Source organism: Mesoplodon bidens (genome assembly GCF_964165515.1).
Source record: "Mesoplodon bidens genome assembly, chromosome: 19".
Lineage (NCBI taxonomy): Eukaryota > Metazoa > Chordata > Mammalia > Artiodactyla > Ziphiidae > Mesoplodon > Mesoplodon bidens.
Window position 1 is genome coordinate 18,705,640 of NC_138179.1, and position 27,784 is coordinate 18,733,423.

Here is a 27,784-nt window from a genome sequence, read left to right on the forward strand (position 1 = left end):
GGGAAAGGCCCTGGGCAGAGTCGATCTGCAAACTCTGCAGCCGTCCCAGGCCAAGGGAGACAGCGAATGGAGGTCCCTGGCTCCCCAAGCAGTTTCCCACGTCACCCACCCGGATCCAGACCCTGTCAGCCTGGGCCCTTGTGCTGGGTGGGGCTCAGACCTGGGGTGGGATGACATAGTCGGCAACATCCCAGAGCCGCTCCCCAAGCTCTGAGGTGTTGGTGAAGGTCACACCCTTGACTTTGGTGATGACGCTGCTCTGCAGGGATGTGTCCGTGTCTTGGTAACACTTCTTCACCAGGAACACCCAACTGCAGGGAGGGGCAAGCAGGTGGGCGTCAGCCTCATTGCTGCCCTCAGGAAGTTTCCTCAGGCCCCCAAGGTGTGGAGGGGGCAGGCCTGGGGCTCCACCTTTCCCACCAGCTCCTGGGCAGGAGTCACAACTCCCTCTGCCGCCTGAAAGCCAGTCCTGCAAGCAGCAGAGGTGACAAGCAACCCCAGAAGCGAGAGGCTGCTGCTCTCAGGAGCCAAGGCCCTGCAGCCGGGCAAGCCTGGGATGAAACCGGCTCGACCCACACTTGCCATGTGACCTCGGGTGAGCCAATGAACTCGGGGGGTCAACACAGGGCTAAGTGCACCTCCTTCCAGAGGGATGAGGATGGTTAATGGACATTGGTGCACAACCTGGAACTTATCATGAGGAGACCTCAGACAGACCCAAACTGAGGGGCATTCTAAAAAATTAGAGTGCAAAATCCTGTACTCTTTGACACCCAAAACACAAGCAACAAAAGGAGAAATAGGTAAGGTGGACTTGATCCAAATTAAGAACTTTTTTGTGCATCGAAGGACACTATCGACAAATTGAAAAGACAGGGCCTCCCTGGTGGCGCAGTGGTTGAGAGTCCGCCTGCCGATACAGGGGATGCGGGTTCATGCCCCGGACCGGGAAGATCCCACGTGCCGCAGAGCGGCTAGGCCCGTGAGCCATGGCCGCTGAGCCTGCGCGTCAGGAGGCTGTGCCCCGCAATGGGAGAGGCCACAGCAGTGAGAGGCCCGCGTACCACAAAAAAAAAAAAAAAAAATTGAAAAGACAACCCAGAGAATGGGAGAAAATATTTGTGAGTCACATAACTGATAAGGGTCTAGTACCCAGAATGTACAAAGAAGTCTTACAACTCAACAATAAAAAAGACAAGTAATCCAATTTAAATATGGGCTAAGGGGGCTTCCCTGGTGGCGCAGTGGTAGGTAGTCAGCCTGCCAAGGCAGGGGACACGGGTTTGAGCCCTGGTCCGGGAGGATCCTACATGCCGCAGAGCGCCTGAGCCCGTGTGCCACAACTACTGAGCCTGCAAGCCACAACTACTGAGCCCACGTGCTGCAACTACTGAAGCCTGCACGCCTACAGCCCGTGCTCCACAACAAGAGAAGCCACCGCAATGAGAAGCCCACACACCGCAATTAAGACTAGCCGCAGCTTGATGCAACTAGAGAAAGCCCGTGCACAGCAACGAAGACCCAACGCAGCCAAAAATAAATAAATTTGTAATAATAATTAAAAAAAAGAAAAAAGAAATATGGGCTAAGGATTTGAATAGATATTTCTCCAAGAAAGGTATACAAATGGCCAATAAACCCGTGAAAAGATGCTCAACATCTTTAGTCAGGAAATGCAAATCAAAAACCACAGTGAGATAGTACTTCATACCCAATAAGACAGCTGTAATCCAAAAAATGGAAAATAACAAGTGTTGGTGAGGATGCAGAAAAATTGGTACTTGCTGGTGGGAATGTAAAAAGGTGTAGGTGCCGTGGAAAGCAGTTGGGTAGTTGCTCAAAAGGTTACCATATGACCCAGCAATTCCACTCCTCAGTATAATTGAAATCATATATCCACACAAAAACTTACACATGAATGTTCTTAGCAGCATTATTCCTAATAGCCAAAAAGCAGAAACAATCCAAATGTCCAACAGATGAATGCATAAACTAAATGTGGTGTATCCATATAATGAGGTATCATTCAGCAATTAAAGGAATAATTTACTGACAAAGGCTACAGTATGTATAAATCTTGAAAACATTATGCTAAGTGAAAGAAGCCAAACAAAAAAGGCCACATGTTGTAATGATTTGATTTATATGAAATGTCCAGAATGGGCTATAGAAACAAAAAGTAGATTAGTGGTTACCAAGGGAGGGATGGTGGTAGGGGAGAATTGCAAATGACTGTTAATAGACACAGGTTTCTTTTGGGGGTGATGGAAACATCCTGGAATTAGATAGTGGTGATGGTTGTACAACATTGTGAATGTACTAAAAACCACTGAATTGTGTAATTTAACATGGTTAAAATGATGAATTACATGCTATGTGAGTTTTACCTCAATTTTAAAATGGTTTTTAAAAGATCCTGCACTCTCCAAAAAATGTCAGTGTCATAAGATACAAAGACAGGCTCAGGAGTGATTCCAGATTAAAGGAGACATGACAACTGAACCCAAGGCATGATTTCGGATTTTCTTTTCCTATAAAGGTAATTTTGGGGACAATTTACAAAAGGTCTGTTGCTTAGATGATAATATTTTTATGGTAATTTCTGAATTTTCATGCTTGTCCTTCATTAAATAAGAGAATTCCTTGTTTTTAAGAAATACCCATAGAAGTATTTAGGAGTGAAGAGACATCATGCCTGCAACCTACTCAACAGAAAAAAATTGCACATGTATACACACACATGGAAAGAGAAAGGGATAAGGAAAACACAAATGTAGTAAAATGTTATCATTTGAGGAATCTAGGTGAAGGGCATTAAAAAAAACTGTACTATTAAAACTTTTCTGTGAGTATAAATTACATCAAAATACAAAAAAAATACATTTTTTTTAACGAGACGGCACAAGTAAATTGCTTAGCACAGCGAGTGCCAGGCACAGAGGAGGAGCTCAATGAATATAACACATCAACTTATTACTGAGGTTACTGTTAATTAGAGATTGTCCAGGTCAACCCCCCTTGGTAAAGTTGGGAAAACTGCAGCCAGAAGAGGGCAGGAAGCCGCCTTCCGGAGGTCCTGCAGCAGTGCTTGCACCCTCATCCCCGGGGGCAGAGCTGGCATGTCCTGGGCCCTAGGCTGTCCCATCTCCAAGGACCTCTGAGAGGGCTGTGACCCTTGAGCCAACCAGCCATTTTAGTAGGGACACACTGGGCCTGGCCTGGACAGAAACATTCAGCAAATACTCAAGGAACAACCACCACCATTCATTCACTCATTCATTTCACACCTGTCCCCTAAGCAGTTAGGGGACACCAGGCAGGCCCCGCCCTCATGGCATCCCCAGACTGACAAGGGCAGTCAGCACGAACATTAAGCAGATGATCCCCTGAATAAGCATGTAATTACATCGTGGGAATTCTGGGGAGGAGCGTCCGAGAAGCCAGGTGTGAAGGATGAGTGGGCGCTAACGATGTAGGGGAGGAAAGGGAAGCCTGGCTGAGGAGCAGTAAGACAGAAGGCCCGCAGGTGGGGGCAGCCAGGTGCATTAGGGATGAAGCCCAGCCTCCGGGTGGGAGTGAGGTGGGGTCAGGGCTGCCCTCCCTGGAGGAGCCTCTACTGCTCCCCAAGTCAGGAAGTAGGAGGGACTCAACAGCATTAACTAAAGGAATAAAAGAGGCACATCCGCATCCCAGTTGTCTGGTGTCATTTCCTCTCCACCTGTCCGCTCCCTGCTTGGGGGTGAGGGCTCTGAACAGTGCCTGGCTGACCCCAAGGAGCTGCCCCTCAGCTGATGGTACCAGCTCCTGCAGGGCGGGGGAGGGGGGCAGACAGGAGAGCTGGGTGCCAGGGAGGGTAGAGGGTTTCGGGGCAGGACCCCCAGAGAGGCCAGCCCCGGGTGGGGCGAGCTAGCCAGAAGGGAGTTCTGGGACATGCCAGGCTCATGAGTTGCCCCTGCCGGGAGCCTGACACTGAGCTCAGTGACTATAAATAAACCACCGGGGGCCTGGGCCAGCCCGGGCTACGGCCCAGGGGGCTGCCATGACAGCTGCAGCCCAAGCCCCTGCAGCCTCGCCCCCTTCCCAAAGCCCTATAGCACTGGCGGCCCCAGCCCTGGAGAAAGGAACTGCCCACGGAAAGCCTCACAAATGGGGGGACCCAGGAACCCCGGCGCATCTCATCACCTCAAGAGCCGCTGGGGAGTTGAGGGCTCCCTCCTTACCCCCCACCCTTAAGCCCAACGGTACAAGAAGGGCCGCCTCCCCGAGCAGGGTCCCAGAGCCCAGTCACAGGGCACCCCCGGCGCCCCCAGGCCAATTCCCAGCCCCCGGAGGCCACAGCTGCGGCCCCGGCCGGCCCTTCCCCCTCCCCAGCCCCGAGCCCCGGAGAACTCACACCACCAGGTAGGTCAGGATGGAGACCTGCAGCAGCCGGTAGAGCAGGCCCACCTTCTTGTTCTTGGCGATGACGTACTTCTCGGTCTTGTAGTCGAAGAGCGACTGGTATAGCCCCTTGCAGCCCGCCTGCCCCATGGCGCCGGCTCACCTGGCCCGCGATCGCGTCGCCACACGTGTGCCGCATGGAGCCGCCCCCGCCGCCGCCCGGCCCTCAGTGTGGGCACCGCTGCGCCCGGGTGCGCGGCTCACCGGGCGGGGGCCGGCGGTTGGCGAGGCCGCGGCAGCGCCGCCCGAGGCCAGGCGGGGGCCTCAGACTGCGACCTTGCCTCCTCCCCTGACTGTGACAGTGACACCGCCGGACCGCCGCCCGGCCACTGGCCTGCGAGGGCCCTCCCGGCGATCGCCGCCCGGGAGGGGTGCGGTGAGAAGAGGGTCTCCTTTGGAAGCAACGCCCCGCCTTCTCCGCCCCCAAAGAAATCCCGGGGTTCCTCCTATTGAATGGCCGGGGAAACTGAGGCCAGGGGAGGGGGACCTACAACACGGGAAGTGGAGGCGAAGACGGGATAAAGAGCATTGACAGAAAGATACAAACAGGTTTCTTGATTTTTCTTGCTCTCTGGGGCAACCCTCGCCCTCCCCTCACAGGATGGGGGCTGCGATGAAGTGCGCGTTCCTACTGCAGCAGCTGCGGCCGGCCCGTTTCAACCCCCCACTCCGGGGAGTCAGTTGCCAGGCACGCCCCAGTGGCCAGAACACGGAGAACTGTGTAGGGCAGGGAGGATGGGTGAGGTGGGGATGGGGAGACAGGCAGCCAAGGCCTGGGATCTTAAAGATGCCTGGAGAGAGGGCGGGGCCCGCTGTGGAAATGCTTCCAAAGCAAGAGATGGACCTCATCTAGCTGCTGAATCTGCAACCCCTCACGGACAGTGGAATTAAATTAGAGGAAAAAAAAAAAATCAGAGGCAGTGGGAACAGAGACGAGGACACCTCTGAGAAGATGAGGTTCAGAACGTGGGACAGCCATGGAGAGGCGGGGTCCTGGGTGAGCTCGGTGTGCGTGTGCACTTGTGTGCTGGGCTGTGCACGCTCGTTTTCTGCGTTTCACTCATGCCATCCTGCAGTCTGACCGGAAGGGGTCCTGCTCCTCTCCCTAGCCTGGCTCTCACACAGGAATAAGTTCCCTTCCTTGAACCGTAGGCTCTGGGAGTTGGGAGTTGGAAGGGACCCCTGGTCACACCAGGTGTGACCTCCTCTCAAAGTAAAAGCCCCAGGGCAGCACGTCTCTAGTTTTAGTGAGCGTGGGTATCATTTGGAAGAAAAATGCAAATTCCTGGGCCCTGCCCCAAATATTTTCATTCCCTTAAGACTAGGATGGGGCCTGCAAATCTGTATTTTGCTCTCAAGCTGCCATTTCGGAAGCACAGATTTTTGCAACTGTTCATCAATTTCAATTCAAATGCCATTTCCTTAAAAAAAAAAAAAAGTCCTGTTCTTACTACCACCCACCAAAAGCGCCTCCACCCCAAACACTTTCTATCCCATTACCCCTTCTTATTCCCTTAGAGCCTGTCACTCTTGAATATGATCTTATTTACTTACTGTCTGTGTCCCCCACTAAGACCGTAAGCTCCAGGAGGGCAGGGACCTTGCCTTTGGACATACCTGCACCCCAGGCCCACCGCTATGACTGCTACATAATATGTCAGTACATATTTGTTGAGTGAAACTCAGGCCTGACTTTTTAAACAGGGAGATTTCAGCTGCCACCCTGTTCCACTCATGACTGGGGATTTTGGAAGCTGACATCATCCTGGGGGAAAGGCTTAGGAATTGTCACCAGGCCTCCCTTCCTCACTCTCCTGCCAGCCTCCTCCTCAGCCCTCCCCTCACACGGCCCTCCAGCACTCAGAGGAGATGCAGTCTAAATGGAGTGACATCACGCTGTATGACGAGGCCCACCAACCTGCTCTTGTTTGCCCTCCAGTGTGGGCAGCCCCTCCTGAACGCCCCACGGCCCAGCCAAGACCAGGCTGCAGTTTCTGACAGAACTATCCAGATGCTTTACAGACCACGTGAGGGACATCCAAAGGGGAAAGCGCTGCTCTCAGGGCCAGGGCCAGACCCCTCCTTGTGGGCTCCCTCACAGCTTCTTAGGCTAGATCCAGACCCGTCAGTGGGTCAGGACATCAGTTTACTGGGTTCCAACCAGCATATTCACAAAAAGAAAATATCAGAGTGTGTTTAAGGAAGTAAGTGTAGACAGTTTGGTGAAATGTTTGTTTGAAGTATGTGTGTGTGTATAATGATGTGTAATACATTTCTTCTTGTGGGTCATGGTCAAAACAATGTGAAAAATACTTCCCTGGAGCTGCAAACCTAAGTATCTGCAATCTACCTCCGTATCACTGGGGCCGGCTCACATCCCCAAGTTCAGGTCTAACTCCCATTATACCCAAAGTGGGAGAAGGGGTCTTTGCTTTTTTATTGGCCGCACATGCAGAAGTTCCCATTACCAGGGATCGAATCTGCACCCCCTGCAGTGGAAGCGCCGAGTCTTAACCACTGGACCGCCAGGGAAGTACCAGGGTCTTTGCTTTTTATGTTTGCATTATTAGAAGTTCAAGTCAGGGATGTTTCCAAATCCAAGATGAATTCTCCACTTGAATGAAAACTGCCTGCTGTCTTTGAGTGGTTTTTCCAGTCTCTACCTAAACCCATCTCAACAGGCACCCTGTTCAAATGATCTTCACCACCACTACTGTGCGAATGCTTATCAGCTTAGCAAGTAAGTCAGGGGTCGGGGTGAATGGCTAGTTCTCAAAGTAGTCAAAGCCCCCTTCCCTCTCCTCCCCCAAAGGCATCCACATCATGCTTCATTATAATGACTGTCATCCACCTTAAAGAAAGGGGCTGGCAGTGAAGGGATTGACCAATCTCATCTGGTTCATAAGACTGTCTCGTTGGATGATTTAAGGTAGCTGCAGTGAAGTGATAGGGAATTATAAAATGAACTCAAAAAATATCCTCCAAAAAATTAAAAGGAAGCAAAAGAGAAATAAAATACAAATCTCATAAAATAACGTGGTCCTTGGAGGAGAGGCTCAGAGGTTACTTACACCTAACGAACGAGGTTCAATTTCCCACCCCAGAGAGGAGGGCTCAAGCGAGGCCTGAGATAGGAAATCTGAATCTGTCCTAGGGCACAAAAGGAAGTCATCACAAGGCAAGGAGAGCCCTCCTTCAGAGCCTGAAATATCCTGGATGACCTAGAAGGGACACGAGTGGGAGAGGCGTGGCATGGGAAGGGTTTCATGAAGCAGTTCATCCTTTAACTTTTCTTTTGCTCTGAGGAGTCCTGCTTTGATAAACACATTCCATTAATAGACATTACTGGTCCATTTAAGAAATAGCATTTCTCAGGGTGTATGCCCAGTAGTGGGATTGCTGGGTCATATGGTAGTTCTATTTTTAGTTTTTTAAGGAACTTCCATACTGTTTTCCATAGTGGTTGTTATCAATTTACATTCCCACCAACAGTGCAGGAGGGTTCCCTTTTCATCACACCCTCTCCAGCATTTACTGTTTCTAGATTTTTTGACAATGGCCATTCTGACTGGCATGAGGTGATACATCATTGTAGTTTTGATCTGCATTTCTCTAATAATTAGCCATGGTGAGCAGAGTGAAGTAAGTCAGAAAGAGAAAAACAAATACCATATGCTAACGCATACATATGGAATCTAAAAAAAAAAACAAATGGTACTGACAAACCTAGCTGCAGCGCAGGAATAAAGAGGTAGACATAGAAAATGGATCTGAGGACTTGGGGTGGGAGGGCAAAGCTGGGCTAAAGTGAGAGTAGCATTGACATATATACACTACCAAATGTCAAATAGTTGGCTGGTGGGAAGCAGCCACATAGCGCAGGGAGATCAGCTCGGTGCTTTGCGATGACCTAGAAGGGTAGGATAGGGAGGGTGGGAGGGAGGCTCAAGAGGGAGGGGATATGGGGACATGTGTATGCACATGGCTGATTCGCTTTGTTGTGCAACATCAACTAACACAGTATTGTGAAGCAATTATACTCCAATAAAGATTAAAAATTTTTTAAAAAAGAAATAGCAGATATAAATGTTGCTTCAAAGAGTCAACAGGAAGAAGGAAGCCTGTCTCTGCAGGAAGCATTTCTGAGTCCTGTCTTAAGTGATGGGTTCTTACTCATTACTCAGTTCTCAGAATGAGACCTGGGGAAAAACTCCACTGAGGTATCACTTTAAAAGACTAAACCGTCAAATGCTGGTTTACTGGGCACTGAAAAGGATAAAGATTCAAACTCAAACCAACCAAACCCACAAAGCGGCGCCAGCACGAACACGGTACACGGTAGAGAAAGATGGTCCTGCTGCTGCTGCTGCTCCCTGTGGGGTTTTCCCCACCTTCATGAAACAGCCCTCGTCCATCCCACCTCGCTCTGCTCGTGTTCACAGGACCGTAGTGATGAACCACGAGCAAGCGGGACATCCTCGTGTGAAACCCGAGAGTGGGGGTGGCGTCCACAGCTCCTGCACTCAGTCCTCCCACAGATTCTTCCTCTTTGTTGCAGTCTCTATCCCCACCTGCCTTTCTGGCCTCACAAGCCCCTTACACACACCAGCTTCAGGGGAGCTGACTGACAGCTTCATCACATCCCGCACTTCCCAACCCCTGTGCCTCCGCTCAGGCGGGTCTCTCCTCACTATGTCATGGCTTCAAGGCTCAGCCTTTACAGGGCTTTGTCTCCTTCACAGAGGCCTCCTGGATCCCTCTCCTCCTCTAAATCCCCAAAGGACAGGACCCGACCCGTCTGTCTCAGGGAGTTACAGCTGAGTGCGCATCTTATCTGTCCTATAGGACTCTGAAGGCAGGAAAGGCTTTACCACTCTGCTCACTGGGTCTACAATGAGATACGTGGTCGTCCAGAAGAGAAGGGGGGATGGGGGGAGGGAAGGAGGAAGGGGGGAAGGTTGATTCCTGAGCATCCTGCCTCTGCCCATTAGCCTGCATATTTGAAGTGTCAAGAGTAGAGTGACTAAGCCTTTATTTTTGAGTGTATATTTCTAGAAGATTGCAACAGAGATAATTCTACTAGAGCATTATGTTAAATTTGTCTCCTGAAGCAACTTGTTAGTCATCAGGACTCCAAGTCTGTGCTGAGCGCTACCCATTGACAAAGTGTAATCAGATGAACAAACCCTGATCTCATTAACTAGCATCTCACAGGGTGTGGGTCTTGACATCAAAGCTCACCCAGAGTGCTTGCCCCAAAAGCCAATTCCCAAGCCCAAGCCGGACTAGAGCATCAGGACCTTTAGTGGGTAGAGCCCAGGAACCTGAAGAGCTGAGCTCCACCTGTGCCTCTTCCCCAGCAACACCTGTAAACCTCCACTACACCCGAGCTGCCACTCCCCTACACCCTGCCCGCCTGTAATGAAGCTTCTGTGGAAAAACATTAGACCTGAAGATTCCTCCTTAAACTAGCTCATGGCCTCGGGCAAGTTGTTTCCTCCTCCACGGAACAGCTAAGGGTGCCTGGAGTGACTGATAGACGGCTGCAAAAGTACAAAGCCTGGAGTAGAACAGATGCTTTTTCTTAAATGACCCAGCCTAAACAGAGTAGGTCTGTGAAGCTGGATGGAAAAATGTTATGTATTTATTTTTACTACACTTTAAGTGAAATTTAACATTTCCTTCAATTATGAATGTAGGCAACAAACCGTAAGAGTATTAGTAGTACCTGTATCTTAACACCAATAGAAATTACAGGTATTTCCCCATTTTTCTTTCTTAATAAAGAAGTATGTATCTCCATACCATAAAAAAATTTTAATATTCTGATCACTGTTTCAATATAACTGGTTCTTTATAAACTTATATATTTAATAACAAGCTGATGGAAAAATACGATAAAGCAAGCATAGTAAAAAGTTAATGGAAGAAGCCAGGTGTTCAGTGTAAAATTCAATTTTTCTGTATGTTTGAAGATGTTCACAATAAAATGCTGGGAAATTATCTGAGAAGGCGTCCCTAGGCTTCAGCAGATCGCCAAACGGGTCTATGGCAAACAAACAAGTTAGGAACCCCAGACCTAGAGGTACTAGTGTCCTTAACTTGCTACTCTACCTGTGAGTTCTTCACCTAGGAGGTAAAGGACCCCAAGCCCCAGTGTAGAATCCAGGAGTTAGGCCGGTAGCCTTTGCTAGACTAGGAAATCTAAAAGGTCTGCAGAACCAAAGTGGGCCAGTGGTGTTTTCTCCCACGCCAGCAGTCCAACGTTAATCTCAGACCTCACAGCTCCAAAGAGAGGAAAAAATTCCTGACCACATTCATCTTTGCTCAAAATTACACCTGCTCCAATACACAAGTGGCAAAATACTATAAACAACTTAAATGTTCATCAATAATGGTGTAGTTAAATAAATTACGATACCTCCCAAAACAGATACACAGGACAACAAACCATCCATTAAAAAGAATAAAATAGATTTCCAGTTCATATAAAATGATCTCCAAGATAGATCAGTAAATGAAAAAAAGCAAAATACAGAAGAGTGTATACATTATATACTACGATTTGCAATTTTAAAGGATGTTTTTATATGCATAAACTCTCTCTTGAAGAATGCACAGAAAAAAGAAACTGGTAATCCTGGTTTTCTCAGAGGAAAAAAAAAAAGGACAACTGGGGGCCTGGGGCATGAGGGAGACTGATTTTTGCATTGTTTGAATTCTGTTATCATGAGTATGAACCATTACCACGTGAAGAGAATAAATTAATTCACTGCTCCTGAAAAAGATAAAGAAAAACTTACCTCAGGGTAGGACACTAGTCAAACCCAGGAAAAAGGCCAACAGCTCGAGAACATCTGCCAGTGCTCTGGGCAGGGCTAGCCCAGGCCCCCGTCCCAGACCCTGGAGAGAAGACGCCTCCCCAGAGAGCATATCTTCAGTCCCCCGACCACTCAGGACTGCAGCTGGTTCTAGGCCTAGGAGTCGGCCAACCAGACCCAGAACCCAACCCTGGGGCAGAGGGAGCGGGAGCAGAGCTGCCAGCTGCCTCTCCTGGAGGCCGGCACCCTGGCCCTGCCTTCCCTGTGATACGTAGGAAGAGTCCCTCATCTAGACAGACCCCCAGCAATACTACTGCTTCCTAATGCCCAGCAGCGAATCTGCAAGACTCAGGTCCCCCCGCTTCTGGAGAGCACATTGCTCTCTAATTCTAAGTCAAATCACCCTTACTTGCAGGATACAAAATTAATGCACAGAAATCTCTTGCATTCCTATACACAAATGATGAAAAATCCAAAAGAGAAATTAAGGAAACGCTCCCATTTACCACTACAACAAAAAGAATAAAATACCTAGGAATAAACCTACCTAGGGAGACAAAAGATCTGTATGCAGAAAACTGTAAGACACTGGTGAAAGAAATTAAAGATGATACCAACAGATGGAGAAATATATACCATGTTCTTGGATTGGAAGAATCAATATTGTGAAAATGACTATACTACCCAGAGCAATCTACAGATTCAATGCAATCCCTATCAAATTACCAATGGCATTTTTTATGGAACTAGAACAAAAAATCTTAAAATCTGGATGGAGACACAAAAGACCCCGAATAACCAAAGCAGTCTTGAGGGAAAGAAATGGAGCTGGAGGAATCAGACGCCCTGACTTCAGACTATACTATAAAGCTACAGTAATCAAGACAATATGGTACTGGCACAAAAACAAGAAACATAGATCAATGGAACAAGATAGAAAGCCCAGAGATAAACCCACCCACCTATGGTCAACTAATCTATGACACAGGAGGCAAGGATATACAATGGAGAAAAGACAGTCTCTTCAATAAGTGGTGCTGGGAAAACTGGACAGCTACATGTAAAAGAATGAAATTAGAACACTCCCTAACACCATACACAAAAAATAAACTCAAAATGGATTAGAGACCTAAATGTAAGACTGGACACTATAAAAGTCTTAGAGGAAAACATAGGAAGAAGACTCTTAGACATAAATCACAGCAAGATCTTTTTTGACCCACCTCCTAGAGTAATGGAAATAAAAACAAAAATAAACAAATGGGACCTAATGAAACTTAAAAGCTTTTGTAAAGCAAAAGCAACTATAAACAAGACAAAAAGACAACCCTCAGAATGGGAGAAAATATTTGCAAACAAATCAATGGACAAAGGATTAATCTCCAAAATATATAAACAGCTCATGCAGCTTGATATTAAAAAAACAAACAACCCAATCCAAAAATGGGCAGAAGACCTAAATAGACATTTGTCCAAAGAAGACATACAGATAGCCAAGAAGCACATGAAAAGCGCTCAACATCACTAATTATTACAGAAATGCAAATCAAAACTACAATGAGGTATCACCTCACACCAGTTAGAATAGGCATCATCAGAAAATCTACAAACAACAAATGCTGGAGAGGGTGTAGAGAAAAGGGAACCCTCTTGCACTGTGGTGGGAATGTAAATTGATACAGCCACTATGGAGAACAGTATGGAGGTTCCCTAAAAAACTAAAAATAGAATTACCATATGATCCAGCAATCCCACTACTGGGCATATATTCAGAGAAAACCGTAATTCAAAAAGACACATGCACCCCAATGTTCACTGCAGCACTATTTACAATAGCCAGGTCATGGAAGCAACCTAAATGCCCTTTGACAGATGAATGGATAAAGAAGATGTGGTACATATACACAATGGAATATTACTCAGCCATAAAAAGGAACAAAATTGGGTCATCTGTTGAGACGTGGATGGACCTAGAGACTGTCATACCGAGTGAAGTCAGTCAGAAAGAGAAAAACAAATATTGTATATTAACGCATATATGTGGAACCCAGAAAAATGGTACAGATGAACCGGTTTGCAGGGCAGAAATTGAGACACAGATGTAGAGAGCAAACGTATGGACACCAACGGGGGAAAGCGGCGGGGGCTGGGGGTGGTGGTGTGATGAATTGGGAGATTGGGATTGACATGTACACAATGATGTGTATAAAACTGATGACTAATAAGAACCTGCTGTATATAAAAAAAGTAAAATTTAAAAATCTGAAGAAAATGTCGATAGATTCATGTAAGTGAATGTATCTATAATAGATTCAAATGAAAAAAGAAAAAAGAAAACTGCAATGCATGGAAATATTATTTTAGGAAAGATTTATATAGCTATGACAGTAAGCCTTGCTATTCAGGAACTTGGTGTGGCCTGCCATATGTGCAGATCTTACTTTGTGTCCTTCAGTAAGGTTTCACGTTTCTTTTATTTAGGTTCTTTAACATTTTGTTAAGTTTAAAATAGTGTGTGTTGGGCTTCCCTGGTGGCTCAGTGGTTGAGCGTCCGCCTGCCGATGCAGGGGACATGGGGTCGTGCCCCGGTCCGGGAAGTTCCCACATGCCGCGGAGCAGCTGGGCCCGTGAGCCATGGCTGCGGAGCCTGTCCTCCACAACAGGAGAGGCCACAACAGTGAGAAGCCCGCGTACCGCAAAAAAAAAAAAAAAAAATAGTGTGTATTATAAGTGGTATATTTTCCCCTGTCCATTTCTAACTGGCTACTACTCATATTAAAAAAAAAAACAATAAGAAAAACATAAACAAAACCCAACTTATCAGTTTGTGTCTTATGTAACTTTATAACTTCTTATAAATTCTTATACCACTTTATAAATTCTCTTTTTAATTCTAGCAATCTTTTACTAGATTCTCATGGGTTTTTGAGACCTCTACAATTACAGGCAAATTATGCTTTTCTAATATTACAAAATTATTTCATACCCTTATCTATTTCATCAGACCAGATCTCTACAAATAATGAATCACATTATTAAGAGTATGTATCTCCTGTGCCTGATTTTAAGGAAACAGCCTCAGAAATTTGCCATTTAGTATAATATTTACTAAAAATTTTTGGTAAATGTCTTTATCATTACACAATAACTTCCTTCCCTTCCTAACCTACTTAGAAGTTTTATTAGGAAAAGTTGCTAAGTTATCAAATGCCGTTGTAGCATTTTTCATATAACCTAATTGTTTTTCTCCTTTAATTTGCTGTAGTAAAAAATTCAAGTTTTGTTTTAATTCAGACTTCATCTTTAATACCTGACAATGAGACTGCCCTAAGACCAGAAAGTGCCAGATGCCATCCAGGAGTGATTGGAAGGACACTACATAGTGCCTCTCTTTGTCCTGATTAATGTTTTGAACACTGAATTCTGCTTTTTCAAATATGAAAATTGCCACCCCTCCTTCATTTTTGTTGCATTTTCCCAATATCTTTGTCTATTTATTTTTCAAATTGCTTGTTATCTTGTTTTACAAGTGTTTCTTCAAATAATACACATTTGAATCTGACTTTTCAGCTCATCTGACAAGTCTCTGTCTCCTGAGTTCATTCACGCTTAGGGAAGTAATTAATGTATTTGGTTTTATTCCTTCCATCTTAAATACAATCTCACTTTCCTTCTTCTTACTTTTGCTGAATTAGCCATTTTTCATCCCTGTCATTTTTTCCTGTTCCTTTTTCCTCCCTGTCATTCCTCTGTTTGCTTTTCTTTCCTGTCAGTTTTTTTTTTTTTTTTTTTTTTTTTGCGGTATGTGGGCCTCTCACTGTTGTGGCCTCTCCCGTTGCGAAGCACAGGCTCTGGACGCGCAGGCTCAGCAGCCATGGCTCACGGGCCCAGCCGCTCCGCGGCACGTGGGATCCTCCCAGACCGGGGCACGAACCCGTGTCCCCTGCATCGGCAGGCGGACTCTCAACCACTGCGCCACCAGGGAAGCCCTCCTGTCAGTTTTGAAGTCCTACTGTGCTTTAAAGATCACCTCATGCCTACATATTCCTGACTCATCTTCAAATATATATATTCTATCAAAAGAAAATAATAATGTTATACAATATGTGGGGGCTTCCCTGGTGGTGCAGTGGTTAAGAATCCATCTGCAAATGCAGGGGACATGGGTTCGAGCCCTGGTCCAGGAAGATCCCACATGCCGGGGAGCAACTAAGCCCGTGTGCCACAACTACTGAGCCTGTGCTCTAGAGCCCACGAGCCACAACTACTGAGCCCACATGCCACAACTATTGAAGCCCACGCTCCTAGAGCCCATGCCCTGCAACAAGAGAAGCCACTGCAATGAGAGGCCTGCACACCACAACGAAGAGTAGCCCCCGCTCGCCACAACTAGAGAAAGCCCGTGCATAGCAACGAAGACCCAACCCAGCCAAAAATAAATTAATTTTTAAAAACGTTATACATGTATTTTTTTTAAAGGAAGGGGAATTTTTTTAAATTAATTAATTAATTTTTGGCTGTGCTGGGTCTTCGTTTCTGTGCGAGGGCTTTCTCTAGTTGTGGCAAGCGGGGGCCACTCTTCATCGTGGTGCGCGGGCCTCTCACTGTCGCGGCCTCTCTTGTTGCGGAGCACAGGCTCCAGACGCGCAGGCTCAGTAGTTGTGGCTCACGGGCCCAGTTGCTCCGCAGCATGTGGGATCCTCCCAGACCAGGGCTCGAACCCGTGTCCCCTGCATTAGCAGGCAGATTCTCAACCACTGCGCCACCAGGGAAGCCCCCATGTATTTTTATACTATATGTATTTTTAACACACATGCACCAAGCATCTATAGCTGCTCACACCTCCCTCAACCCCAAACAGGATAGAAGCTTTAGTTCTAGGTTGTTAAGTTTTTCTTTAAAGGATGACTCTTCTATTTCAAAAGTCCCTACTTAGCATTTATATTACAAAGTCCTAGTCACATAATTATTATATATTTAACTTTAATAATACGTATATTGCAAGATTCGTTGCTCCCATTATTCCTCTCCTTTTTGTCTTTCCCTATCTTGGGATTTCTGTTCTGAACCAACTGTCATTTGATAGAGTATTTCCCCAAGTGTTGTCCTCAGATAAGTACATGGACAGAATACTTTTTAAATGCCTGCACTTCTGAAAATGTTTATTTTGCCCTGACAAATGAATGATATCTTTTCCTGGTTATTAATTTTGGGGCCTTAGTCTTCTTCCCTCAGGATTCTACAAATGTTGCTCCAGGAATTTAACTGTTAGTGTTACTGATAAAAAAAAGTCTGAGGCTAATTGATTCTCTTTCCATTGCAAATAAATAATCTGTTCTTTGGGTCTCAAAACTTTAAGATCTGGCCTTATCCTTGGACTTCAGGAATTTCATCAACATGTGTCTACACATATATTCTTACGTTAATCCTGCCTGGGACTCAGAAAGACAATTACTTCTCTACTTATTTCTTTTCTACCTCCAGACTCCTTTATTTCATGTTATGACTTCTGGATCTGTCTTTTGAATTCTAGATAATTCTATTCTACATTGTCGGGTATATCTTGAGCTTCCAGATGTGACTCAAGAAGTATCATAATCATAATCTTTACCTATTTAATTTTTTAATCAAAAATTAAATTTGTTGTATATGAAAGCTGTTAAGAGTAAATCCTAAGCACTCTCATCACAAGAAAAATTTTTTTTTGTATTTCTTTAATTTTATATCTATAGGAGATGATGCATGTTCACTAAATTTATTGTGTAATCACTTCATGATGTATGTAAATCAAGTCATTATGTTGTACACTTTAAACCTACATAGTGCTGTATGCCAGTTATATCTCAGTAAAACTGGAAGAAAAAAATTAAATTTGTTATGATTACAAAAAAAAATCTGATTTCATGGGAAAATACACGGTCTTGCCGATATTAAAAAAAAAAAAGAAAAGGAAAGCAAAGCTACAATTATATACCCATTAAGCAAACAAAGTAAAAACAGAGATCCCAGGCTCGTTCACGCTGCTGATAACCACGTAATGTGGTTCAATCTTTCTGGAAAGCTGTTTGGCATTGAAGGGCAATTACCAAATGTGTTTAAGTCCACTTCTGGAAAAAGCTTTACAAAGTGTAATGACCTACACAAACTTAAGTTATTGATTTCCCCAAACACACATTAACCCAACGTGTTGCCTCTCCCTCTCCCCCCAAACCTGCATTCAGCAGCAGCATTTTGTCTCTGACGCTGGCTCCTTGAAAATGGTCATAAATTATCACCAATGGTGGAAGTTATGATCCTGTTTATGTAAAACACACACAAAACAAAACCCCAAAACCCATGTACTTGTATATGTACATATGTGAATATTTACAAAATCACCGAATATGGTCTGGAAGGATACATGCTAAGCCAGCTGACCTCAGCTTCTAAGGAGGGGCACAGGATGGGGCAAGGTTGTGACTAAAGCATATTTTCACTTTTCACTCTGATCTCACTCTGAGAGTGTTATCTATGTATTACTTACATACTTTTCAAAACGTCCTTCCACTAATCAAAATAAAGTCAACTGGAGTTGGGAACTGCCTGTTTAGGTGCATCCAGCTACCACCTCCTGAACTCTTGATATTTGAACAACTACCCTTCCTGAAGTGACTAAGATTCCCTTGATTCCATTTACTAGAGCTGTTCTTAAAGTAATGGTAAAATTCTGGCACTATTTCAAGGTTATAATTATGGCTAGGAGACCCCAAAATACCTAAAGCCTGATCTTAACCAAATATCCCTCCTTGTATGGATATTAGAGAAAATGTGCACAGACTAATATACTAGTACAGATAATTTCAGACTGCTGGGCTTGGCTGAATGGAATGCTCCTTTCTCAGTGTCTAATTAGGCCTAAATAGTTTGACCAATTTAGATATTCACATCTGCTTATTTCATCCCTCCAACAATCCAATTCAAAGTTCAGATGTTATCATGAGAGAGAAAGGTTATTTGAATCAGCACTCACTAGCCTGTAGCAGGGGAGATGAAAACAAGAGAAACCACAGGGGCACTTTCCCCCATGCTAGTGTCCAGCTGGCTCCATCTTAGTCCTTTTCTGGCCGGGACACTGGCCCTGTGACATGACCCACTGTCCTTGGATCTATGCAAGCTTTGGCATGTCCTGTTCCCAGGCAGAGGAGGGTGAACAGGAAATGGGAAAGGTCTGGCACTAGACGGGCACCTTTTAGAAGAAAGACAAGGCTTTGGCCCAAGCCAATAGCACATGCATTTATACAGTGTAACCATGTCTCCATTTAAGTCTCTTCCTCCTCACAGACTGGTCCCTTACGAAGTCTCCTGACTACAATGACATTGGTCTAACCCAGTCAGATCAGCCCAGCTCAGTCAGTCAACAGCTTACAGATGGTCAATATAAGTCTTGGCTGTTACAATCGAAGTGGGATCTTATTTGCTATAAAAAAAAAAGTATAAAAGCAGGGACTACAAGTCACCTATAATAATGAAAACTTGGACACAACTCCTGAGCCCAACAACAGGGAAACACCTAAGCAAACTTACTTCTTTCTTCTCCTTCAAAGGCACACCTCAGAGATATTGCAAGTTCGGTTCCAGACCACCACAGTGAAGCAAATATCATGATAAAGCGAGTCATACAAATTTTTGGTTTCCCAGTACATATAAAAGTTATGTTTACACTACACTGTAGTCTATTAAGTGTGTCATAGCATTATGTCTAACACAACAATGTACATACCTTAATTTAAAAATAAAAAACAAAAAAATTACATGAGTAACATCAAAGATCACAGATCACCATAACAAATGTCATAAAAGTTTGAAATATTTCAGAAATTACCAAAAACGTGACAGAGACATGAAGTGAGCAAATGCTGTTGGAAAAATGGTGCTGACAGACTTGTGCAACACAGGGCTGCCACAAACCATCAGTTTGTCAAAAATGCAGTACCTGCAAAACCCAATAAAGGAAAGTGCAATAAAACAACATATGTCTGTAAATAAGATCCATTAATAAATGCAGCAGCATTGAAAAACAGAGAATGGTATAAATAAAGGGACCAACATATAAAGGAATTCCTGAAACAAATAAAGCAGACGGATTCTGATCAACAGAAAAGCTGATCGTGTCAGACAGGAAAGATAAAGGGCTCCATGAGAAGTGGACAGGACCCCAACCAAGCCCCAGTGACCACCCAGAGGCAGAGTGGCAGGGAGTGGGACCGAGGGCAGGCTGTGATGCAGGCAGAGGGCATGCAAAGCTCCCATGAAAGTCAGGCCCAGAGATAACTGCTCAGAGCCCCACAAGTTCCAGCCAAAGACGTAAGGATGAGAAAAAGTGTATCAGAAAGACTCCAAATTACCATTATGTGCAGATAGGATTTTGAAATCAACAGAAAAGCTATTAAAAAACAGAGTCCAGTAAGATGGCAGATAAGATAAATATTCAAAACAACCAATTAAATACAAACTCTATATAATCAGTCAGGGGGAAAAAAGGTATTTTTCAGAGTAGCAGTAAAAAAAAATACAAAAATGTAAATACAAAATATAATACAGCTGGAAATTAAAATCTTTGTAAATTAAGACCTCTCTGAAGAAAATTACAAATCTTGTTGCAGGGTGTTTTAAAAAATCTCAGCAAGTGGAGAAATGCCATACTTCTTTCTTTTTTTTTCTTTTTCTTTTTTTGATAGGTAAGAAGTGGATTTATTTAGAGAGAAACACACTCCACAGAGTGTGGGCCATCTCAGAAGGCGAGAGGCCAGAAATGCCATATTTCTAAGTAAGAAGATAATACTATAAAGATAATGGTTCTCCCCAACTTAATCTGTACATTTAAATTAAAACCCCAAAAGGTTTCTTTTGGGATTCTGAAAAACTGATATTATGAATTACCTGAAAAAACACAATCAATAATTTAAAAAAAAATAAGAATGAAAATGACCTATCAGATAATCAAAATTTACTGCAAGGTTAAAAAGAAGGCTGATATCAAAAACAGAATACCATTTCCACACTGATCAGATTAGCAAAAGTTAAAATTTGATGATGCCCAGTGGTGGCAAGGGCACAGAGTGGCACTTACATATATTCTAAGTGGGACTGAAAACTGGTAAACTTTTTTGGAGGTCAAGTCACATCATATGTTGAAACTTTTTATGTTTAAAAATTTTTTTAATTTAATTTAATTTTGTTTCTAGAAGCTGCACCACGTGGCATGTGGGATCTTAGTTCCCTGACCAGGGATCGAACCTAAGCCCCTGCACTGGCAGCGCAGAGTCTTAACGACTGGACCACCAGGGAGGTCCCATATATTGCAACTTTAAATGCACATAACCTCTGAGTCAGTAATTGTGCTGAGAACTTACCCATCACTATACTTGAAAAGCGTGCCAGGATACCTGTTTAAAGATGTTCATCGCACCTTTTCTTTGTAATAAAAAAAGAAATGGAAATAACCTAAATATCCACCTATGGGGACGTCACAAGTAAACTCCGACACATCCACATGTAACACAGTATATTATGGAGCTGTTAAAAAGAACGGGGTAGATCTGCAGGTGTTGCTAGTGAAAGACTTTTCTAAGGTCTATCAGATGAAACAGCAAGGGGTGGAACACTGCAAACAATTCAATCTCACTGAAAACGTTTATACTGGTATATGTGTAGGAATATTTTGAAGGAATATCTGAAAAACCATTAACAGTGGTTGCTTTTGGAAAGAGACATTAGAGGTGGGAGAGGAGAGGGAGACTACCTTTTCACTTTTAGATCCCTTTCTGCTGTTTTGAACTTTTTATTTGCATAATACTAAAAACTGTGGTTCCTTCCATCGTGGTACTGGCACAGGAACAAACAGATCAATGAAACAAAACTAGATTTCCACTAGTGTGTGTGTGTGTCTGTGTGTGTGTGTCTGTGTGTTTATCCACACTAGTATATATATTCTAATATATATTTGAAGAAATGATAAACTGTTATTCATGTGGAAATAATAATATAGTTAGACTTTAGGTCATCAAGAAAACAGAAACTGGGATTTCCTGGGTGGCACAGTGGTTAAGAATCCGCCTGCCAACGCACGGGACATGGGTTCGAGCCCTGGTCCAGAAAGATCCCAGATGCCGCAGAGCAACTATGCCCATGCACCACAACTACTGAGCCTCAGCTCTAGAGCCCATGAGCCACAACTGCTGAGCCTGCATGCTGCAACTACTGAAGCCCACACGCCTACAGCCAGTGCTCTGCAACAAGAGAAGCCACAGCAATGAGAAGCCTGCGCACTACAACAAAGAGTAGCCCCCACTCACCGCAACTAGAGAAAAGCCCGCGACAGCAACGAAGACCCAACGCAGCCAAAAATAAATAAATAAATAAATATATTAAAAATAAAAATAAAATAAATTTAAAAAGAAAACAGAAACTACTCTAGGTATTTTGAGCAGAAAGGGATTTAATACACAGAGTTAAGTTTCAAATTTGTTGGGAGGACTGGAAAATAAAAACAGGAGGGCTGGTGTCACCCAGAGGTCAAGAGTTGCAAGAAGCCACTACCACTGCCTGTCCTCATCTGCTGCCACCACGCAGCCAGAAGCAGAAGGAAGCCTTCTCCACCTTCTCGTCTCATGCAAGTGGCCCTCACAGGAAAAACCCACACCAGAAGACCACTGCAAGGAACCCTGGGAAATGGTGGAAGCCTTCCAGCCCCTGTGATACAGGAGAGCGAGGATGAGCAGAGGAGGTGGTTAAATATTTCAGTAAGTGGTGCTGTGAAAATCAGTTATGGGACTTCCCTGGTGGCACAGTGGTTAAGAATCCGCCTGCCAATGCGGGGGACATGAGTTCGATCCCTGGTCTGGGAAGATCCCACACGCCGCGGAGCAACTGAGTCCGTACACCACAACTACTGGGCCTGCGCTCTAGAGCCCGTGAGCCGTAACTACTGAGCCGACATGCCACAAGTGCTGAGGCCCGTGCGCCTAGAGCCCGGGCTCTGCAATAAGAGAGGCCAGTGCAATGAGAGGCCCACGCACCACAACTAGGATTAGCCCCCGCTCGCCACAACTAGACAAAGCCTTTGTTGCACAGCAACGAAGATCCAACGCAGCCAAAAAAAATAAAGAAAGAAAATAAAAGAAAAAAGAAAATCAGTTATGCATCTGGGAAAGAAAAAAAACTCAGGTTAAATTCCCTAATTCACACCTTATACCTACATAAATTTTAGAAAAAAATCAAAATTTAGAAGAAATAACAATGAAAGCACCTGAATTAGATAAAGAAGACCAAGGGATCAGAGGGATTACTTCCTACATTATATACTTCTGCACCGTTTAATTACTTGCAATGACTTTTATTACCCATGAAAACAAAGACTGTCCCACTGCAGGTTTGGGAGTAGGGAGATCTGGTCAAATTTTAACAGCATGGAGCATACAAATAAAATAAAATCAGATACTAAGAGCAAAGCCAGCCTGTAACTCTAGGCCCTAATCTTGTTTCCACCTCCTCCTGTGGATGAGCGAGCGCTCTCTCACTGAGGCACGATGGTCCCATAAGCAATTCACTCAGGAGGAAGCCAGGCGAGGATCAGCACAGGATGTTAAGTAGACACTACAAAACAAAGTCCTGGTCTTCTCCTCTCCCCGCTTGTTCCTGTTTTGGTGACCTCCGTTTTTCCACTTTTTACATTTGTTCTGGGGGTGCGTTTTTGTGGCCTCATTTGAAATAATAGGCCACATCTTAGGATCTGAAAATGCCAAACTAGGAGCTGCTTTCAACCACTGTCCCCCAAGATATACTTCGTGGAACACTATTTTGGAAGATGTTAACAGAAACAGCAGGAAAAAAGCACTCTTAGGCAAATAAGGCTGGAAAATGCTGTATAACTGCATAGCCTCCTCTTGGGGGGGGGGCGGGAATCACAAAGGATATTATATTTGCATATTAAAGGCACTTCTGTAAAAAAAAACAGTTTTATTTAATACCAAATGTCTCCCAAGTTTCATTTTTGCACAATGCACAGACACTCTGGGGACAACGTATGGTTAAAAAACAACATTCCACAAAACAATGTGCTAGATTCTGCTCTCGATCATCCTAAAGGAAAAGTAATCCACATGACACCAAGTCTCTAGAAGTCTCCAGGACTGGTTGGTACTCTCTCCCAATGGATGAGGAAGCTGGTCTAATTTTCTTCTTCCAGTAGATTCTCTGATTTCAGCTGGGCCTTCCTTATTCTCTCCAAGTTCAGTTGTTGGTATTTTCTTTGAAAAAAGCCACACTAAAACAAAGGGAGGGAAGCCCAATTACAGGCCTAACCTAACCACCTGCTTTAGAAAACCATCTACCTGGTTGTTGCCAAAATAGCCCCCATGCTCCTCAGCTTCCTCTGAATCTCTCCTGATAATCCAATCCTTCAAGACCCGTCTTAAATACTGCCTTTCCACAAGCCCTTCCTGTGCTCAGTCCCCAGTCAGAAGTGATTTTCCACCTTCCTCTGAACCCCCAGAGCACTTTAACCTTTTTAACTTAACTAATTCTGCAAAGTACTAGTTTCAGCTGTACTGGGTCATATATCTATGTAAAAGTACTCAGCCTACTGGGCTGAGGGTAGAGAGAGATCAAGTACAGCCTCCTACACATCAAGAAACTCACAACCTAGTGAGAAGAGAAATAACTGGAATACAGTGTGACGACTACCCCTTGGAAGGGTTTCCAGAGGGGAGCTCAAAGGAAAAGCATAAAGCTCAGCTCAGAGGACTCAGGAATCTCTGGGCTGAGTTTTAAGGGAAGAGTGAGAGCAAATCAAAAAGAAGGAAAGGGCTTACGGGTGTAGAGAGCCTAACTGCAAACACAGAGACACGAACCTGTTTAGTTTAGTGTGTTGAGAAAAAAGCAAGACTTAAGGGTGGAGAAGGTAGAGGCCAGAGTGGAAGGTCTTGAATAGCAGTGAAAGAGTCTGAACATCAAAACAGGGGAAGGAAAGGAAAGGACTTAAATAGGGGAACGACAATCAGGTTCGTTTTAGGAAAATATCTCTGTACTCCAATTCTTCAATTAGATCTTTATCTTTTTCAGACAGATACTGTCTTACTCATTTGCCTCAACAGGCGTGTGGTTGAAGGAAGAGGGAAAGGTGGTCACGAGGCCAGGGAAGCTGCTCTAGGTCAGGGGCTGGCTGTCCTAAGGAGGACTGTGCCCAACACCAGAATCTTTATGAACATGAGTGGAACCGACCTTGACTAGGATGACTATAATCACGATCAAAACCAGAAGGCCACCAACACTGCTTTTAATAATGAGAGACAGAGAATACGCCTCCTCATCTTTCAGGAAAATGACAGTGATCTGGAACAAAACAAAGAGATCATCCAATAAATCAGGTAAGGCAAAATGAGAAAAAAATTTCACGTTATTTTAAGGAGCAAAATGTGAGAACTTGGCAACATACAGTGTATTGATCAAAACTGATGACAGGGGACTTCCCTGGTGGTGCAGTGGTTAAGAATCTGCCTGCCAATGCAGGGGACACAGGTTCAAGCCCTGGTCCAGGAAGAGCCCACATGCCGCGGAGCAACTAAGCCCGTGCGCCACAACTACTGAGCCCACATGCCACAACTACTGAAGCCTGCGTGCCTAGAGCCCGTGCTCTGCAACAAGAGAAGCCACTGCAATGAGACGCCCGTGCAATGCAATGAAGAGTAGCCCCCGCTTGCCGCCACTAGAGAAAGCCCACATGCAGCAACGAAGACCCAATGCAGCCAAAAGTAAATTAAATAAATAAATAAATAAATAAATAAATAAAAATACCGATGGAATAAAACAAAAAGTGTACACACCAATGGTTTTTAGTATATATATAAAAAAGAACTGATGACAATAAAGCAAAAAGCTAAACATTTCCTGATGCAGCATCTAAATTATCTCATGAGATTTGTGGTTTCTGCTTCCGCATGTAAGGAGCTTGGAAGTCACCACTCCATGCTAACAAGTAAAAAGCTGAACAAACTGAAAAATCAACAATTTCTGGATCCCTAAGAGAGTGACGCCACAAGGCAAATTGCTGCCCCCAAGAGCGGAGGGAGAGACAGAGACACTGACACAGAGAGCAGAGGCTCACCAGCACCAGGGAAGGAAAACCTGAACTGCAACTGATGGGCTGCTGGAAGCGCGGTGCTGACAACCCAGGGGCTTACAAACTCCAGGAAACCCGGTCGCAGGGCTGAGGTTTTCTCCAGGAGCTTGACCAGGTTCCTCCCACAGTAAATACTGGAGAAAAAACCCTTCATGCTTCCAGCAGAGGGAGGGGAAGAGGAACCATTTTGAAATAAGCCAGAGAACTCTCATCTTAACAAGGCCTGTCCTCAGGGGAAACTAGTCAACTAGCCTAACCTGCTGGGTAATACCAGAGCCTAACTGTCCTGGGGGAAGGGAAGTACCCAGCTCAAGCCCACTCTAGCCATCCTGTCCCACCTAATGGGGTTGAAAAAGACTGAGAAACAGGGGTGAAGTTCTCAGTCCAGAGGCACAGGCTCATTAAAAGACTGAGGCCTCATCACAGAAGGACAGCACACTGCCTCTCCCCAACACCTCACCACATTCGTGAAGGTCCGTCTACAGCAGTTCCTTTTACCTGGTACAGCGTGTCCAGCTACTGAGAGAAAATTACCAGGCATACCAAAAAGCAAAAAAACACAACTTGAAGAGACACAGAGCAAGCATCAGAACCAGACACGGCGGGAATGTTGGAATTATCAGACCAGGAATTTAAAACAACCATGATGAATATGCTAAGGGCTCTAACGGTTAGAGCAGTCAGCACGCATGAACAAAGAAAAAGAGCAGACGGGCAATGTAAGTGGACAGATGGAAATCCTAAGAACGATGTTAGAGATGAAAACCTGCTGTAACAGGAAATGAAGAATGCCTATGATGCGCTCATTAGTAGACTGGACATGGCTGAGGAAAGAATCTCTGAGCTAGAGATAGCAACAGAATCCTCGAAAAGCAAAGAAAACAAAAACTAAAAACAAAACAAAAGGGCTTCCCTGGTGGCACAGTGGTTGAGAGTCCACCTGCTGATGCAGGGGACACGGGTTCATGCCCCAGTCCGGGAAGATCTCACATGCCACAGAGCAGCTGGGCCCGTGAGCCATGGCCACTGAGCCTGCGTGTCCGGAGCCTGTGCTCTGCAACGGGAGAGGCCACAACAGTGAGAGGCCCGCGTACCGAGAAAAAAAAAAAAAAAAAAAAAAATCAGAGCACAGTAAAATTATCTGATGACCAAAATATTTTATACAAACTATTTTTGTCTCTTATCTAGAAGAGTTAAGTCTGCCAGGAGACTGTGACCTTCTGTTTGCGTGTGTGTGAGAGACGAGAGAGAGAGAGAGAGAGAGAGAGAGAGGTTCTATTCAGGAGCCTCTGACAGTTTAATAGAGGGTCCCAACAAATTAAGATCTCTAGGTTTTAAAGAACACTGAAAGACGGAAAATCAAGAATTCTACATCCAGGTATGCCCCAAGCTCACCATCTTCAAAATGATTTCTAAGTCCCTTCCAACTCTGTTCTGACAACTCTTTTTGATCTTGCCTAATGACTGATAGGACATTTTCTGACATGAAATACGTGACAAAGATAAGGGTCTGCTCTTCACCAGACTAATGTCAGTGACACAGTAATAAATGCAAAATGGCATCCACGTGTACTACTGAAAAGCCCTTCCATTAGAAGCCACCCCAGCACTGCTGTCCAGAGGCTCTCTCCATCCCAGGGCTCAAGTGGAAAACCCAGGGGATGTGCTTCCCAGGTGAGCCCCAGACATGGCCCTCCCAAGTTGTGCCCAGCACACAGACCACGGCCAGAAGGCCATCAAGACATCTCTGCCTGCCCAAAACACTTAATTCCCTTCATCCAAGTGTTCAAGCACCAAGGTCAGGGATGCTTTGGAGAGAATTTCTGTACGGGATGGAAGGCTGGACAAATTTACCTTTGAGGCCTCTTCCAATTAAGTCATAAACACTTCCAAGGGTTGACCCTCCAGGCGCTGTTTAACTCATACAAGCTGAACTTAAGTTCTGGGCCTTGGGAATAGCGAGGGAGCAACGCAACAGAGAAGAAGAACAGGAAGAGAGCTGGTTTTTTCCTTCATGGAAGAGTAAAGTGGGGGGCAGCGGGGAGTATGGGGAGAAGACTTGAGAACCTGAGGTTTCAGAAAGTAATGAAAGGAAGTCCCAAGATGACAGTAATGTAACATGTCAGGCTGGAGTAGAAGTACTCCTGTTTCTCAAAGCCTCTTCCTTTTTTCCTCTTCCAAAACCACAGGTTCCTAAAGTGCCCTAAAGGTGTCCTGGCAGAGGTGAAGGGAGAAGCAGGACACAGAATACCCCTGCTTGTAGCAAACACTCTTGGTGGCCCACCTAACAGCCATTCCCTCCTTTCCTAGTTTGTTCAGAAGTCATGACTGGTCTAAGCTGATCATGACAAAGTCATCCCGCTTT

General features: G+C 44.8%; 1 protein-coding gene across 4 annotated transcripts in view; it reads right to left on the minus strand.

Annotated features, from left to right (window-relative positions):
* The window catches only part of ITGAE (integrin subunit alpha E), a 69,893-nt gene that overhangs the window by 910 nt on the left and 41,199 nt on the right, over window positions 1–27,784 (minus strand). For 2 of the 4 annotated variants that reach the window (XM_081219405.1, XM_081219404.1), the window contains 2 exons: window positions 24,522–24,632; window positions 161–311 (listed from right to left, as the gene is read on the minus strand). In XM_081219405.1, the coding sequence (XP_081075531.1) occupies window positions 161–311; window positions 24,522–24,632 (262 nt within the window). Of the gene's footprint in view, window positions 1–160; window positions 312–20,959; window positions 23,566–24,521; window positions 24,633–27,784 lie in introns of those variants that run through there. The other 2 variants (XM_081219407.1, XM_081219406.1) reach the window with 2 other exon arrangements.